Source organism: Meleagris gallopavo, chromosome 7, assembly GCF_905368555.1.
Source record: "Meleagris gallopavo chromosome 7, MGAL_WU_HG_1.1, whole genome shotgun sequence".
NCBI classification, from domain to species: domain Eukaryota; kingdom Metazoa; phylum Chordata; class Aves; order Galliformes; family Phasianidae; genus Meleagris; species Meleagris gallopavo.
Genome location: NC_139410.1, coordinates 11,872,215 through 11,888,162, shown reverse-complemented (window position 1 = coordinate 11,888,162; position 15,948 = coordinate 11,872,215). Strand labels below are relative to the sequence as shown.

General features: G+C 34.6%; 2 protein-coding genes across 27 annotated transcripts in view; one reads left to right on the top strand and one right to left on the bottom strand.

Annotated features, from left to right (window-relative positions):
- DYTN (dystrotelin) overlaps positions 1 to 15,948 on the bottom strand; it is a 101,463-nt gene that overhangs the window by 12,389 nt on the left and 73,126 nt on the right. For 15 of the 19 annotated variants that reach the window (XR_014884511.1, XR_014884515.1, XR_014884504.1 and 12 more), the window contains 2 exons: positions 15,823 to 15,924; positions 1,310 to 1,395 (listed from right to left, as the gene is read on the bottom strand). The gene's annotated coding sequence lies outside the window, so the exon portion shown is untranslated. The remainder of the gene's footprint in view (positions 1 to 1,309; positions 1,396 to 15,822; positions 15,925 to 15,948) is intronic. The other 4 variants (XR_014884513.1, XR_014884514.1, XR_014884517.1 and 1 more) reach the window with 1 other exon arrangement.
- Positions 1 to 15,948, top strand: part of ADAM23 (ADAM metallopeptidase domain 23) — a 65,200-nt gene that overhangs the window by 22,693 nt on the left and 26,559 nt on the right. For all 8 annotated transcript variants that reach the window (XM_085228554.1, XM_085228547.1, XM_085228549.1 and 5 more), the window contains exons 6-15: positions 59 to 122; positions 2,295 to 2,367; positions 2,880 to 2,953; positions 3,827 to 3,892; positions 7,139 to 7,210; positions 9,684 to 9,850; positions 12,382 to 12,466; positions 13,219 to 13,309; positions 14,256 to 14,304; positions 14,518 to 14,617. In XM_085228554.1, coding sequence (XP_085084680.1) covers positions 59 to 122; positions 2,295 to 2,367; positions 2,880 to 2,953; positions 3,827 to 3,892; positions 7,139 to 7,210; positions 9,684 to 9,850; positions 12,382 to 12,466; positions 13,219 to 13,309; positions 14,256 to 14,304; positions 14,518 to 14,617 — 841 coding nt within the window. The remainder of the gene's footprint in view (positions 1 to 58; positions 123 to 2,294; positions 2,368 to 2,879; positions 2,954 to 3,826; positions 3,893 to 7,138; positions 7,211 to 9,683; positions 9,851 to 12,381; positions 12,467 to 13,218; positions 13,310 to 14,255; positions 14,305 to 14,517; positions 14,618 to 15,948) is intronic.

The following is a 15,948-nucleotide window of genomic DNA, read 5'->3' as shown; positions in this document are numbered from 1 at the left end:
GGAGTCAAGTTAATTCTCATGTAATACTAAATGTCAGTTCTGTTTCTCCATGTTCTAGTGGCATGTTTGAAGACAGTGCTTATGTGTACTTGATAGAACCGATGGATTTGACTCACAGTGCAGTAAGTTTATTTTTATCTGATTTTCACTTGGTTTGGGAAAGAGAGTGCCCAGGGAATAGCAAATAAAAATTAGAGGATAAATCAGTAAAATAGTGATCTGTGTTGTGTGTTCACATGAAAAACAAAAGTATTTTAAAACACCTGATTGGACTTAGGACAAGAAATGTGCAAGTATGAACTAACATTTTCCTTTGCTTTTTTTTCATTTTTCCTTCTCATGGTCACTGTTAATCATTTAGCTGCTGGAAATACAATAGTAAGACATTTTCCATAGCAGATGGCTACGCACTGTCAAAAGGTGTCTATCCATTTGCTCTAGTACTTGAACTAAAGAATTTATAAATTTATAGAAGGGTGTGGAAGTCATCCTTTCACAAAGCCATTGGATCCAAGTTCATCTACCATATTTCCAGTAAGATCTTAATGAAATAGATAATTATATCTGAGTATAGATGTATGTGTGTAAAGTCACTTTAATTATTCTGATCCAGCTTAGTCATAATATTCAAATATTTACATGGTATTTAGGACTATATTTATGCGAAAATCTTATTAACTATAATTATTTTTGTACTTCACATAAAGTATATCACAGCACAGCTGTTCCTAGAACTGTCTATGTATAAAATTGACTACATTTCAGACAGTAACAAAACCAGAAAGGTCTCTACATCCTGAATGGTTCAATGGTTTGAGTGGTTTTCAGCAGAATGATTCTGTAACACTGAGTTGTAAACCTTAAGAATTTTCTACCTCACCTAGTCTGCAGGGTCTATTCCACACGCTGTATCACAGCTCCCAAACATGCCTCATTCAAGTACTTACCAGTATATGATAATAATGTAATGCTGCAGAATTTATATGTTTTAGTGACTCTAAATATTGATTTGTAGCCCAGAGAAAGATCTGCAAAATCTTTGACTCCTGAAGCTTTCAAATAAGGTGAATCAGCATTCAAAGGGATCATAGTTTAGCTGATCAACTCTTGGGCTGTGCAGGAGCCTATATGGACTCTGAAAAATGCTGCAACTGGAAAGAATGACATTTCTCAGTTTCCTCCAAAGCTGTATTATATGCTATGTGTTAAGCCATGTTAAGCTACATTTTGATGTAGCACGTATTCAAAAAGATTGTGAGGCTGAAAACTGACAGTACAGACAGTGTAAATTTGTTGAAATTATACTTACAATTGTATCTGTACAAAAGTCAGAGGAGAAATCCTACAACTGAGATATTGTCTGCCAGTGCTGTTAAGGATTCAAGTGGTAGAATTCTAAATGAAAAGAGGACAGATGAATTTTTTTTTTTTTCCAAAATGCTGAAGATCAAAACAATACAGCTACAGAGAATTTTCAGAGACTCATTTTTTTTCCTGTGTGAGGTAATATCTTGGCCGTAGGCTTCAGGATGTAGATTATTCAGCTTGATTAATCTTAACTATGGTGGATGCTATATAAAACATTTTTTTTCCAGAAGAAAGAAACAAAAACAAAACCAGCAAAAATGTGCTCTTATTTCCTTCAGTTCATTATGCATTTCTCTCCCAGGAGTTACAGAACAGTAGCATCCTACCCTTCAAAAAAAGTGCATGTTTTGGCAGCCTCTATAGAAGAAGTGTTACAGAAGAAAAGACAAGTTTCTTCTAGAAATATCAAAATGCAATAATTTGGGGCATGTCAGGCTTCTAAAGAACACATGCATTAAAAGGCTGCTTATTATTGGTGTACTCAACTCTTACAGTGGAACAAGCCTCTTAAAGATACCATATTGATTAGTTTCTTGCATTTTGCTGCAATTAAGATGATAGATTTTTGTCATAAATAGGAAACGGATCCTTGCATTTCTTCTGGGAGTGGAAGATTTCATCTAAACGTATGCTCTTTAATTTGATTTATTGGAATCAATGATTTGCATTCTCTAGCATTAAGGATTTTAAAGGACACTTTTCAAGCAATCTCAAAAACATCTCTGATATCCGAGTTTTGTATGCCAACAAATGCTCCATGATTTGCTTAGGATTGCAAACATTGCTTCAAATTGCTGCTGTGTGAAATTGGTAATGTGGTTGTGTTTTGTGGAAAAGTAATAAAAATGATAAACATTGAAAGAAATGCCTTACTTTTCACTCCGCAGTATTAATTAGAAAAAAATGTTGCATGTTTTTCTTAACAGGAAAGTAGAAGTAGACCACATATCATCCAGAGAACTTCTGGAACACAAGCCTCCAACCAGCAGCAGGACCATGGTATGGTTTTGTTTATGAGTTTTTCAATTTTGGAAATAGTTGTATGTATAACTTGAATAATTTGAATATTAAGCTAATAGAAATATTTAAAATTGTTGATCATTTAGAAACACTTGGAAAAATAAATACTAAACTTTTTTTTTTAATAATTATTGCAATGGATTTCAGAAGAGCAACTGACAGACTTTCATCTATGAAGACCAACCAACTTTCTTCTGCAGATCATATAATTTAATCAGTGATAGGAATGCTATTGAGAATTAGAAATGAAAGAAAACATATATCCTAAGCCCAATCTACAATCTTCCTATCTTCCCTTGCATGCTTTTATTCTAAATTTAGATTTCCAAGTGACTTGAGTTTTGATATTGAAATACTTACTGCATATTTTACAAGAATGAACTTTTCAGTATCAAAAGTTATTCTAACTTTGGTGATCTTGATCTCTTTTCGGACTTTACACTAGTAGTTTGAAATAATGCCATGAAATACTTAAATTCTGATTTGTACAGAGACTGGATCTAGTTCCCAATGGCCCTTTATCTCTGAACTACTGTGGCTGAAGAGAAGGAGAAGAAGAAGAGCAGTGAGTACAAATGTGACCCTTAGTTAAGACCGTTTATAAAAATAAAGCCCAAACCATCCAGTTTGGACTTTGAGTTAACAGAAGCTTTAGAAAATAAATGTTTTGGTAGCTTGACATTGCTATGTAATACAATTATCAAACAATTAAATTACTCACATAAAAGCAAAACTATACATCAATTAAATAGAAGTTTAGTACTGAAAATGACTTTAGAAAGTGGGGTGAGTTTTAGATTTTAAATCTGCTTGATAAAGATTATTTTTGGATGAAATATTGCTATTTGAAGGTAGCTGATTTTATTTTCACTTGGTGTGTTAAGTAGCGTGATCAAAGAACTCCAAATAAGGACATCTAATTTGACTGGGTTACTGAGAGAACAAAAGTTGACAGTCCTCGTGATCTACACATGCATATGCATGTGAGCAAGAGGAATAATTGGGTTTTAGAAAAATAATTTGTATTTCTTCACTGACTTGTACAATCCATGGCTTATTTTTGGAGGGCTCATCTATTTTTAGAAACTTCCTCTTCAAATCTGTGATGAATAGTACCCAAGAGTTTCCAGCATTTGAGATATTTTTTTCTCCTTTGTTTAAGTAAGGAGGGAAGCAGTGGTGACTTCTGTACTGAACTAAAAAGTAAATTCTAAACTTATTCCAAATGATGCAGCTCAGATTCCCAGCCAGTGTCAATTATCAAAACTCACCAAGTTAATGGAGCTATTTACCATAGTAGAAGGTCTGACTCACTTCTTATAGACTTACAAACTCTACATAACATTTACAGGTAATCCTGTTAAATCAGCAGCTGCATTTTTTTTTTTTTGAAAATTCCTCCATCTTCATGATTTTCAGAATTTCTTTAATCCATCAGGCATCTCGTGGTGTCTTTGAAGAAATGAAATATCTGGAGCTCATGATTGTCAATGACCACAAAATGGTAGGTATATCAATTCATTGATTCCTTTTGGTTATAATTTGTATGCTGATGAATGATACTATACATTATCAAGTCCTTTTGGGTCCAATATTTCATTTATCAGCAGCTGGTAGTGATAATACTCTAAGACATAGGCTGTAATACCAATACAATTTGTTTGATTCACAAAGTATTTGTTATTTGTTTAAAATGACATAGGGGAAAAAAGTAATTATTGAGGATAAACTGGAAAAAATGAGACTAGCTGATATCTGTAATATTGCTTTCACAAATTATGCCGGTAAGGTATCAAAGTGCCATTATGATACCTCTATTTAAAATGGAAAAGAGAATTGTCAATGGAGCAGTGTGTTTTTTAAGAGGGATTATTGTCCAGTTTCCTCATTTTGGGAATCCCATGTCTCAGTATTGAAATGTTTTAATCACTGAACTATTGGATAGAAAGTTGATTGCTACTGTCACGGTCTTAAATTTAAGTTATATATTATATTCTCCTTTTACCTTCTTTCTCTCAAATTTTGTGGGGTTTTTTTGTTTTTTTTTTTTTGTTTTGTTTGTTTTTGGTTTTTTTTGTTTGTTTGTGTTTGCTTTTTTTGTTTTTTTTTTTTTTTTTTATTGCTGAAATGCACCTGTCCCCATAGTTGGTAAAAAAAAAAAAATAATAAAATAAATTTTTTTTTTTCCTCTGTAAGACTAAGGTAACTCTGACTCTCGGTAAGAGTTATGTGTGTTCCCTGGGCTGTGGTTTATTCTATGAGTACTTTTCATTTTGTGTTTTTGTAGATTCCAAAACTGCTTTGGTATTCTGAAAATATGATACACATACTTTCAGAACTTGTCTGAAATAATCCCTTCTTGGAGTCCAGTAGCTACACTGGACAGAGCACATGGTTAAAATATTAGGTAGAGGTTTAAATTTTTTTTCTAGTAAGAAAGAATATACTGCAAAGACTATACTGCAAAATATATGTAATATAGCAGTTCCTCATGAACAACTTGATTTTTGCCTCATTTTGAGCCTCATTTTAAGGAAATTTAGCTTTCCCAACTTGTCTCTTATATGATTTTGCTTCTCTGTGTGCAAAACCTTTTTTTGAACATTCAGCTTATTTTATTTGCAAGTTATAACAATATTGAAGTTTCTGTACAAGTTCATTGAATCTATCATGCCGCAGGATGTTTTCCCAGTTACTCTTGTTGTTTTGGACTCTTGTCAGCACTGAAGAATAATGCTAAAGAGTCAGTCTCAGAGCAGGATGCAGTATTTTGCAGATAATATAACCTTTCCAGAACTGTTTTATAAACTGTACAAATACTCTGGCTTGAAAATAACATATGTTTAATCTGCATCAAATCAGCAACTTGGAGGAAATTTGCATGGGCAAGAATAGTAGGATTTCTTCAACCATTTTGATTTGTAAACCTATCTGCTAGGGGAGGAGTGTTCACATGTTAGTAATATAGTGGTAGGCATAGTAAGTAAAGTTGCATGTATTTTCTTATCTTGTCTGAGACCTGTGGTTGGTACTTCTTATAAAGAGAACATTTCTATGTCTGGTTCCTCTGGTCTCTCTTGTTAACAGACATGCTTACAGGACAACAATCCTGTTACTTATGCTTGTAACAGATGCTAACTGTTGCATCCTCTCAAGCTTTATTTGTTAGACCTTGAGACCACAAACACTCAAGATGACTTGCTTCAGAGTTGTCAGTGATTCAGAAGCTTATTTTCAAGGAATAAAACAGATACACTTAAGGCAGCATTCATGAGTCTGAGTGTGTGGACTTTTAGGATTTCTGTTTACCAGTAGAGGGCAGATTTCTCCTGCAGAAGATTGCATGTTGGAAGTAGTGTCTTAAATCTCTTTGAACGTTGTGTTATTAAGTAATCAGTATGTCTTTTCACAAAATTTTCACTTCCTCTAGCACTAAAAACACATCTAAATGTATTTTAAATTGTTGAACGCTTTACAAGCTGACTGCTTAATTTCTGTTTTAGGAGCTCTGTTTAACAACATATCAAATATTGATATTGATTCTAATATTTTAGTAGTATTCTGAAAACAAGAACATTTTCAAAGTATGTTATTTTAATTTTCCATTTCTGAGACAGTTTGACATGGCATCAAAAAAAAGATAACCGAACAGCTCTTCCCCCATTGTTTTTGTTCTAGTATCCTGGTTCCCTAGGGAGCAAACTGAATCCCATAACATGGCTGCTATTCTCAGTGTGCATCCTAAGCACTTGTACTGCAGCTGGCAGTGAACACCTGCATCTGTTTAAAAAACAAAACAAAAAACAAACACCAAACACTTTTCTGCAGTCAAATGAGTGAGTCTTAGCCATTGTTAAACACTTTGGTGAACTTAGATTGTCTCTGTGGCATTTTGCCTGTATGAAACTAGATTGCTTGTGCAAAAGTAATGAATTTAAAGTGGTGGAAAAAATATTATCTAACATGGAGAAGGAAACTTTGAAGACTGCAAATCATATTGTGTAATACAATTTTGTTTTATAATTTTAGGTTTTTTTGAGGTCATGAATTCATGCTTAGACACTAAGGCAGCGACTTTGGAAAAACTGATATTGGGCAGAAGGGATTTGTGGGGCAGGATGTGGAAAGACATAAGCAATTACAGTGACATGCATAGGAGATAGGAGGCAGAACTTGTAGTACAGCTCACTGAAGTCTATAAAAATGGGAAAAAAAGAGTTTGATAGTCACCTTAACTCTTTTGACACTTAAAACGCATATTTACTTTTACCATGTGTTCCCTTTTCTTCTTCCTTGTTGTCATAACTAATGCTACTGTCATAAAAATTTGGTGCTATAGTAAAGACAGAATGCCCTTGCAGAGAGCTGCACACAAGGCAACTGAGAAATGCCTCCACTTTGGGTTTTGTAATTAACACTATGGAATGTGGCTAGTATGGTCTGATACTTAACTCAGCAGGTTAAGCACACTTCTAATGGGTACAACGTTCTCTCATTACAAGCTCACGTTTATGGGCTCTAGAGATGCAATGTAATTTTGTCTCGAACATTTGAACTCTGCTTCTAGATACGATATTTCTTGTGGCTAAACAATCCTCCAGGGATTCTTGAAGACGAGATATAGGCTGTTAAGTTTTGAGTTTTTCCCCACAGTCTTTCTTAAAATATTAATTTTCCTTGCTTGCTTTAAAGTTACTGAACAGTAATAAATATTTACATTCTCACTGTGTTCTTCTTTTTCATCTTATAGTTCAAAAAGCATCGTTCTTCAAATGCGTACACAAACAATTTTGCAAAATCTGTGGTGAATCTTGTAGATGCTGTAAGTATCAGTGTGTCTTCCGAAAACTGTATCACTGATTTTATTAGCTTAGCACTGTATTTAAAAAGTTAACATTAGCAGATAGCAGGATTAAAAAATAAGCAGCTATAAAAATTTCATTTTACAATTCATTTCTGGCTTCTCTGTAGCAAGATAGTGTGTGGTGGATGTGTAAGGAACCACCAAATTAATTATTCTTGGCATTTTTCTCAATGCTTCTATCTACCTGACTCTACCTTTATCAGGGTGGATTTCAAACTTGAAGGAGTATTGGTCACTGCTTAAGAACAAGTTTAATTGAGTTTACATTAGTGAAATGCATCTAACTGTAAGTGGTTGAAGCTGCAAATTTCTTCGTTTACACACTGGGGAAAAAAACTAAAGAATGTTCTCCTCTTTAAATCTGTATCTATTTAAATCTATAGTTGAAGACAAAATTGCCATTGTAGCAGGGTACCACTGATACAGATACCATAGTTGTATTTTTTACAAGTAATTTTGACAATGCATAGAACACATGAGCTGGACGTAAGATTTGTAGGAAAATTTGACTTTGTTGCTTTTCAGAGTTGTGTTTGCAGTGAAGGCAGGATGGATTTTCTGATAGTGATGAATACAATGACTGGTTTGTTTAGCTTTGAGGAAGCAAAACAGTATTTTATATTTTATGTTTTATGTAAAGTATTGTTTGTTGAAAATTTAGGTGAGTATAATTATAATACACAAAATAATGAAAGTGTTTTATAATATTTTTGTATAACCATCTGAAAATGCTAAATAATAGAAATAACATTGTTAGTGTTTACATTGCACATGTCCAAAGCAAGGGTGCTATCCCCATCTTTTTCTCATGTGATCAGTATTTCTAGATATTTCTTCTGCCTTTTAACAACTATTTAACCATCTTTCCTTTCTCTGATTGTTCCTTCTGTTTTTCCATTTTTTCTTTGCCATGTGTGTTTACAGAAACATTCTGCATCTCTCCAGTGTAGAATTCAGTCACATTGTAGGAATTTTGCAAAATGTCATCCTAATGGCATTGTCTGTAACTGGAGCATGAATTTCTGCCTTGTTATTCCTTCATGCTCCTAGGGAGTGAGTTTTATTTCTTATTGAATAGTATTCAGAAGATACTGGCTTTCAGAAATTTCAGTTACTCTGCTCTCTCTGCCACCTTTTAGTTCCTATTCATTTCAAGAAATACAGTTTTCATCTCAGCAAACATTGATCTAGCCATATATACTCTCAGTTTTAATTTTTATCATTTTTTCTCAAACATTCAACCATCTTCTTGTGCATGTCCTCAGCCTGCCTCCCTCACACCAAAGCATATTAGTATTCTTTCTTCTTTAAAAGTGCTTGTATAAAATTGAGCTTGTCTGGTAGCACTCTGTTTCTTCTGTATGTACCTCCTTTGTTTCTGAATATTACGCACTGACATTTTTTAAAATACAGAAATTCTAGCATGCTAGCTAGTGCTAGTTTGTTCAGCAAAACTTAAGGAAGATATTTGCAGTTCACATTGTATATTGCAGGTATGGCTTGAAAACAAGCTAATAAAAACATATCTTTAATATGGTGACTTATGGAGCTGACTGAGTAGCTTTTACAAACTTATAGATGAAGCAGCTAATGGATTAATTATGAAAAGCTTTTTAGATCATAACTGAGCATGTTTCAGTAGGTGTTCTTCGTGTCCCATGAAATACTTTAGATCAGCAGGCTGTCTATTATGGATAAAGAATATATCTTGGAGATCTGCAATTCCCTTGGTTAACAAAATGTGGCATCTTATGTTCTGAACCTAAAGAGAGCAGCTGTTTTCTTTCAGTAGCAAATACCACACACAATGTTAAAATGGATGTTTTAAAGATGTTTTGTAATGGTTAGGGCCTGGTTGTCATTTACTTATCTACTACTATGGGGACATTAAAATTAATGTAAAATATAATATTCTTACATAATTCTGACATTGCTTAAGCTACATAAAGTGATCTTATTATTAAATGAAAATCAAGTTCTGTGTGGTTTAAATTTTGTACTAGAGAAAATTATTTTTGACTGAAGAATTGTCTCTGGCTTTTTATTTTCTTTTTTTCTTTTTTTTTTTTGAGATCACCCTGTGTACCTTTACTTTTCTACTTTGCAGATTTTTGTTCAGGTTTTGTAAGAGACTGAATTAAGTCATTTGTGAGAATTATAGAGAACAGGGAATCAATAAAAAACATGAGGAAAGAAAATTTATTGGAATTTTTTGTTGGTGGTGTTTTTTTGTTATTTTTTGTCCTGTCAATCAGAAGTTAGGTTCATCAGATGATTAACTTACAGGAAAACCAAGACATTACCAGCTAACTATTTCCCCGTGTTTCCCTCCTGATTTATCCCTCTTGTCCTTCCGCTTTACTCTTACTGGCTAACTGTGCATGTTTGACCCAGTGTTCTACTCCTGTGCCTGTCCTGTCTCTGCCTTCAGATATACAAGGAACAGCTGAACACCAGGGTGGTCCTTGTTGCTGTGGAAACTTGGACAGACAGAGATCGTATCAATATTCACCCTGACCCACTGCAGATGCTCCATGATTTCTCCAAGTATCGGCAACACTACATTAAACAGCACGCTGATGCTGTGCACCTTCTGTCGTACGTACTGTTATACAATGATTGAGAGACCATTATTGTTCTACCTACTTTTGTCTGTTGCTTTTGTCTACCTGTCTTTTAGTTACCTTTTTGCTTGTTGCTCATTACATCAACATCTGCCTGTTTTGGCAAGTTATACCTATTTTTAGTGCATTAATCTATTTGTAATGCACGTAGTATCTACCATGGTCATATTTATACGTATAAATATTATATGTGCAAAATGAAAGCTTAATGTCTTTGCAGCCTGGAGACAGAGTCAGACAATTGAAGTGTCTCCTGATAAGCCCTTAAGGGCACTTGCTTTTGCTAATGATCTGTAAGGCACAATGAAGAACAGGAGAGGGCAGACTGACAGCATTACGTGTTGCTGCCAGAACATGTTTATTTACACATGTAGCTACTAACACCTAACTGCAGTTATGTGTTATTGTAACAGTAGGAGGTCTCTTCCTATAGGGATACAATAGACTCTTAACATAGGCACTGTGTTTTTGAGGGAAGTGCAGGTTGCGTAGTTAGCCACAACATCAACCTTTGGCATCTCTATCTATTACTTCACAGCATAGTAAAGAGAAGGAAGAGAGTGGTCCCCTCTTAAGCATAAGGATTTTAACCCTTTCCCAGCCACACTACTGAGGATGGAATAACAAATACTTCTGTTATTCATTTTTTACTGGGGAGGAATAAGATAGAGGCTGGAGGAAATTCTTCATCCCCTGTTATAGCTGCACTGCCTTAATATAGATGCTGAAACAAAATGCTAATTTTGTTTTGCATTAGATATGCAAGCACTGATGATATGCACTTTAATTACTTTTATGTGTGTATTGTCTTACTTGCTGAATAGATGTTCTAAGTCTCTAATTGTTGACTTGATTGTGAATCAAGATTCTTTTGTAACTGTAAAGTATATTTCAGCTTTTAAGAGTGACAAATGATTGAAGATTGCTACAGGAACCTTATCTGAATTTCTTCATGCTTCAGTAACTGAATTCTCAAATTGCTGTTAAGTGATATTTTATAAAACAATCTCTTTGTAAAAATAACTAGAATAAGCTAAATGTGGCAGGATGAGGTACCAAAGAAGGTGAAATCATAGCTGAATGAAAGATAAGAGTGTTCGAAGTAATAACACATCTGAAAAGGATAATAACCCAAGGCAGGGCCTGACTTTTCTGAAGGTATCTGTGCATCTGATAAGATCCCATCTTCTGTGTGCATGCTGGTCGATTGTCAATTTTACTTCTTTTGCTGTTTATTTTGTTCAAAAAAAACAAAAAAGTAATAGTTATGGTAAAATCCTTCCCACAGTGTTCTGAAACACTATTATTCCTCAAAATAAAAAGTAGAGGTGACATTTTTATGAGTAGCCATTTTTAGTAAATGGAGCCAGTGAACACTGACAGTCTAATATTACTGCACTCATATGCTAACCAAATTTGAGAATCGTAGGATGGCTTGGGTTGGAATGGACCCAATATCTAGAATATCGTCTAGTTCCAACCACCTGCAGCCATGAGCAGGGTTACCAACCACTAAATCAAGCACTTCACTTAGCACGTCCATATTTTAATCTGGAGTTGAAACAGAACTTGAGTGGTTTTGTTTTTAGATGATCATTTGCAATGGTGATATGTTTCAGTACAGATCTCCTTCTTGATAGATTATAAACTGGAATATAGAATCGCCAAGATTGGAGAAGACCTCCAATCTGATCTAGTTTAATCATCGTACCTCTATCACCAGTATTTTCCCACAAAACCATGTCCCTCAGTATATTTCTTAAACACCTCCAGGGACAGTGACTCCACCGCCTCCCTGGGCAGCCCATTCCAGCACCTGACCACTCTTTTGGAGAAGAAATTTTCCCTAATATCTAACCTGAAACTGATGCAACTTGAAGCCATTCCCTCTAGTCCTATTGCTAGTTACATGGAAGAAGAGGCTGGTCCCCTCCTTGCCACAACCTCCCTTTTGATAGTTGAAGAGAGAGATGAGGGCCCCTGAGGCCTCCTCTTCTTCAGACTGAACAATCCTGCTTCCCTCGGCTACTCCTTATGAGACCTGTGCTCCAGACTACTCCCAGCTTTGCTGCCCTTCTCTGCACATGCTCCAGGGCCACAATGTCTTTCTTTTAGTGAGGGGTGCAGAACTGAACACAGTACTCGAGGTGTGACCTCACCAGAGCTGAGTACGATCACCTCCCCACTGGCAAAGTATTCATTATTATATTTTTAGAGGAAATGTTATTGTTGTATTTTCTTAGCAGTCTGCTTGGTTTGTTTCTGACTGTTTTGTCTGTGGCTTGGGACTGATACTGACTGTTAAAGATAAAAATAGTATCTTTTGGCTGAAGTTTGTGTCTTACCTCTTTTTATGTCAGTGTTCTTTTTGTAAACTTGCACCAACCATTGATGCTAGATGAGCTCTACTGTGTGTGTAATGTGAGTGGAAGTTTAATCTTTCAGTAAGTTCTTGGTGCTCAGTCTTAACATGTTATGCTCACTTGATTTTTGTTTGTTCATAAGGAATGTGACATTTCATTACAAAAGGAGCAGCTTAAGTTATTTTGGAGGAGTTTGCTCTGTGACCAGAGGAGTAGGAGTGAATGAGGTAACTTTTTCTACCACTAAATTGAAGTAAAACAGAAACTTTTATAACCGTAGAAGTTCATATGTTTCAGTATTCAGACTTTAAAGATCATATATTAAAAAGATTGATGTTTTGCAGTCAACCTTCTTGTGTTATCACTAAAGTGCTGCTCACTATGCATTTTGTTTAAAAATCATCCCCTCTGTGTTCATTTTACTCTCACTGGAATCTTAAATTTTTTTTTAGCATATTTGGTAAATATGGACCAAAAATCTCAGAGTAGAATATTTGAAATATAACACTGCAATTCCTTCTAGGTTCTCTTACTGTAAGAGATTTGATCTTCTGATGTACTGATGATGTAGTTCTAACTTTTTTTTTAACTTAAAAGCTAAAATCATTAAAGCCCCTGTGTATTGATATTTTTCTTATTAATATTTTTAACCTCAGTGCAATGTTAGATCTAGTATGAAAATCTCTTGTTTTGGCATGGATTAATTAGGTTATACAATAATTATATTACATATATATATCAAACAGACTGTTCTCTGTAAGTTGACCAGTGTACAGGGTTCCCTTCAAAATAAGAGAGGAGGATTTTTTTCTGTGAGGTACTTCATTGTGTTCATTTTTTCTATATGCACAAATAATTCTGACTGGCTGGACAGAGTTACTTTGTGAAATAGTAGGTACATAGGAAGGCAAAATGAGCTGGCATTGTATTTATTTATTTATTTATTTATTTATTTATTTATTTTTTCCTTCAAATGTAGTATGGCCTCCCATTAGCCATGGCACAGGAATTAGCACAAAGCCTTGCTCAGAACCTTGGAATACAGTGGGAGCCAGCTGCCAGGAAACCGAGTATGTACATGAATATGGAGTCACCTCTTGTCCTTCTTACCTCAATCTATAAAAACTCTTTACTTTGTAATATTTGAAATTAACGCCATACTTGTAACCAAAGAATGAGAAATTCTGTTTTTTTAATATTTTATATTTTATATATATGAATATTTTATATTCACCAATATTTGAGTTTAACCAATATAGAAATCTCTAGTTTAGCACTTGTTTTGCAATGACCTCAGCAATGTCTTGAGTTTGGAGGTTAAATTAATAATCAGCGTTCAAATGAATCGTGTAAAAACACTGCTAGCTTGAAAACCATAGACCAGACCTAAAAAGAAACAAAGAAAACCCCCCCTACTTACAATTGAAGAAATTGAAGAAGCTGTAACCTAAAGACATTTGCCCAACTTGGTATCTGGCTGCTTCACATCTAGAAAATTATCTTGATGTGGCTCTGACACATTACAAAAGCTGCTGCAAAAGTCATTTTGGGGGCTAAAGAAATTAAAGCAATTTGGTTACATTATCTCTTTGTTCCTTCTGTAAAACTGAGTAATAAGAGTGACTTGATTTTAGAATCACTTTGGAACTCTATGAATTAGGACACAACGTGAAGGGAGCAGTTGTAAAATCACTGTTACTGTGTGTACTCACACTGCCTGTACTGAGAGCACATAGGGAAGAATGTTGCCCGCTATGTTTAGCATTCTAAACTGCCTGAAACACTGTGTTAAAAGTGTGCACATACAATGATGGGAAAGGACCACGTTAATTTTAAGTATATTAATATTTCTTCAGTTGGTCTGTTTTTTAGGACTGAATAGCTAAGCAGTCTATTAATTTTTGTATAATTTGTATAATTAGTCAAGGTCCAGTTTATTGTGAGTACTTTATTTTTATTGCAAGCATATTTATAACTGCTTTCCTTTTCTGTTGTATTTTGATCTTGTCTGAGAAGAGTGTGACTGCACTGAATCCTGGGGTGGTTGCATCATGGAGGAAACAGGGTATGTCATTACTCTCAGTAACTGAGTGCTGCGGAATGAATTCATAATTTACATTCTGACATTACAATTTATGTATTGGACATTGTCCGTGTATTTTAGTACTAACAAATGAAAACCTGGGAAAGATTTACAGTACAAAAAATGGTATGATCCCTCTGCCCCTTCCAGTTGATATTTCAAGGCATTTACTCATCTGATTCTTTGCTATTTTAGGGTATATCATTCCAGAAAATTCTCCAAGTGCAGCATAGCAGAATACAAAGAATTTTTACTTCGTGGGGGAGGTGCCTGTCTTTTCAACAGGCCAACAAAGGTAATAAATGCATTGGTAGTCACTACCTCTGCTAAACGTAGTGAAAATGAAATTGTTCCACTAAAACATCCGTTCTCAGATTTATTAAAACATCTGTGTGCATATTTTCTTGAGGCTACTTGTGGTTGACTGGGTGTTCACTTCCATAGCATTTAAAAATAACCTTAAGAGGAATCATATAATGTGTTTTCTATTCTTAATTTTGCAAATACTGACAAACCTTGCAGTTGATTTGCATAGCTAGACACACATCATTTTAGCATAGAGGCACTGCCTGTTAAGCTGGAAGGTAGTGCAAAATAAATCCAGAAGCGCATTCACTCAATTCTTTTTGCTTGGTGTTACTGAAAGGAATCTACTTCTTAGTGTGTTAATTGGCAAATAAATAGTTTACTGCATATAGACAACAGCAGCTTCTGTTTTTACTGAAGTTCATTTCATTACTGATGTACGATTAACAAAACGTAATTTATAATTATTTCCTTGTACTATCCATCCATTTTTTCGTTAAAAACTCACCAAGGTCATATTTTTTCTACAGTGACATGAGCGTGACATCCCTCTAAAGCAGCCAAGTAGTGTAAAAATGCTCCATGTGGCACTTTTTCCAATGCACAATCAATTCAAAGTATTAATACTCTGTTTAATCATGATGTCAAACTTGCTGTCCTTGTGGAATTCAGCATCACATGGCCCATTAGAGCGTGTTTTCTGTGCTACAGAAAACTACCTTGCACAGTTAACGAAAAAAATTTGCTTGTTGGTGTTTTTTAATCTTTTCCTCAAGTAGCAATTTTTGCTTACAGAATAAGAATGTAAGTATTAGAGAAAAAAGTAAGTAGGGAGAAAGGAAAAAGTGTTTTATCTTCTGTGATTAAAATAGGATAATTTTCTAGTAGGGCAATATGAAGTAATTATCACATTAACTGCATACAGAATAAAAATGTAGTTTACTATGGTAAAAATGGTCCCAGGACAATGGTTGAAATTCCCCTTATATGTTATCTGTGTTAGTGTTTTGCAGCTTTGAAATTAAAGGAAATAATTGGGGGGAAAAAAGTCATACGTCATTTTAAATCTTATAGTTTATATAGTCTTTATATAGACTTATATAGTTCTAGATGCTAGCTTTTTAGTTTGGCTCTGATGTACGTGTATGTGCTTTTTGTTTCTTGCAATTCTCTGACCCCTTTTGATTATCTTACCAGCTGCAGGTCAAATAACCAGGTCTGTTCAATGGAAAACTGAATTTCAGGTTCTGAATAGCAGATCTTGGTGTTCCCACAGGAGCATAGGAGTGTCAATGGCTTAGAGAGAGGAAAAAACAAAGA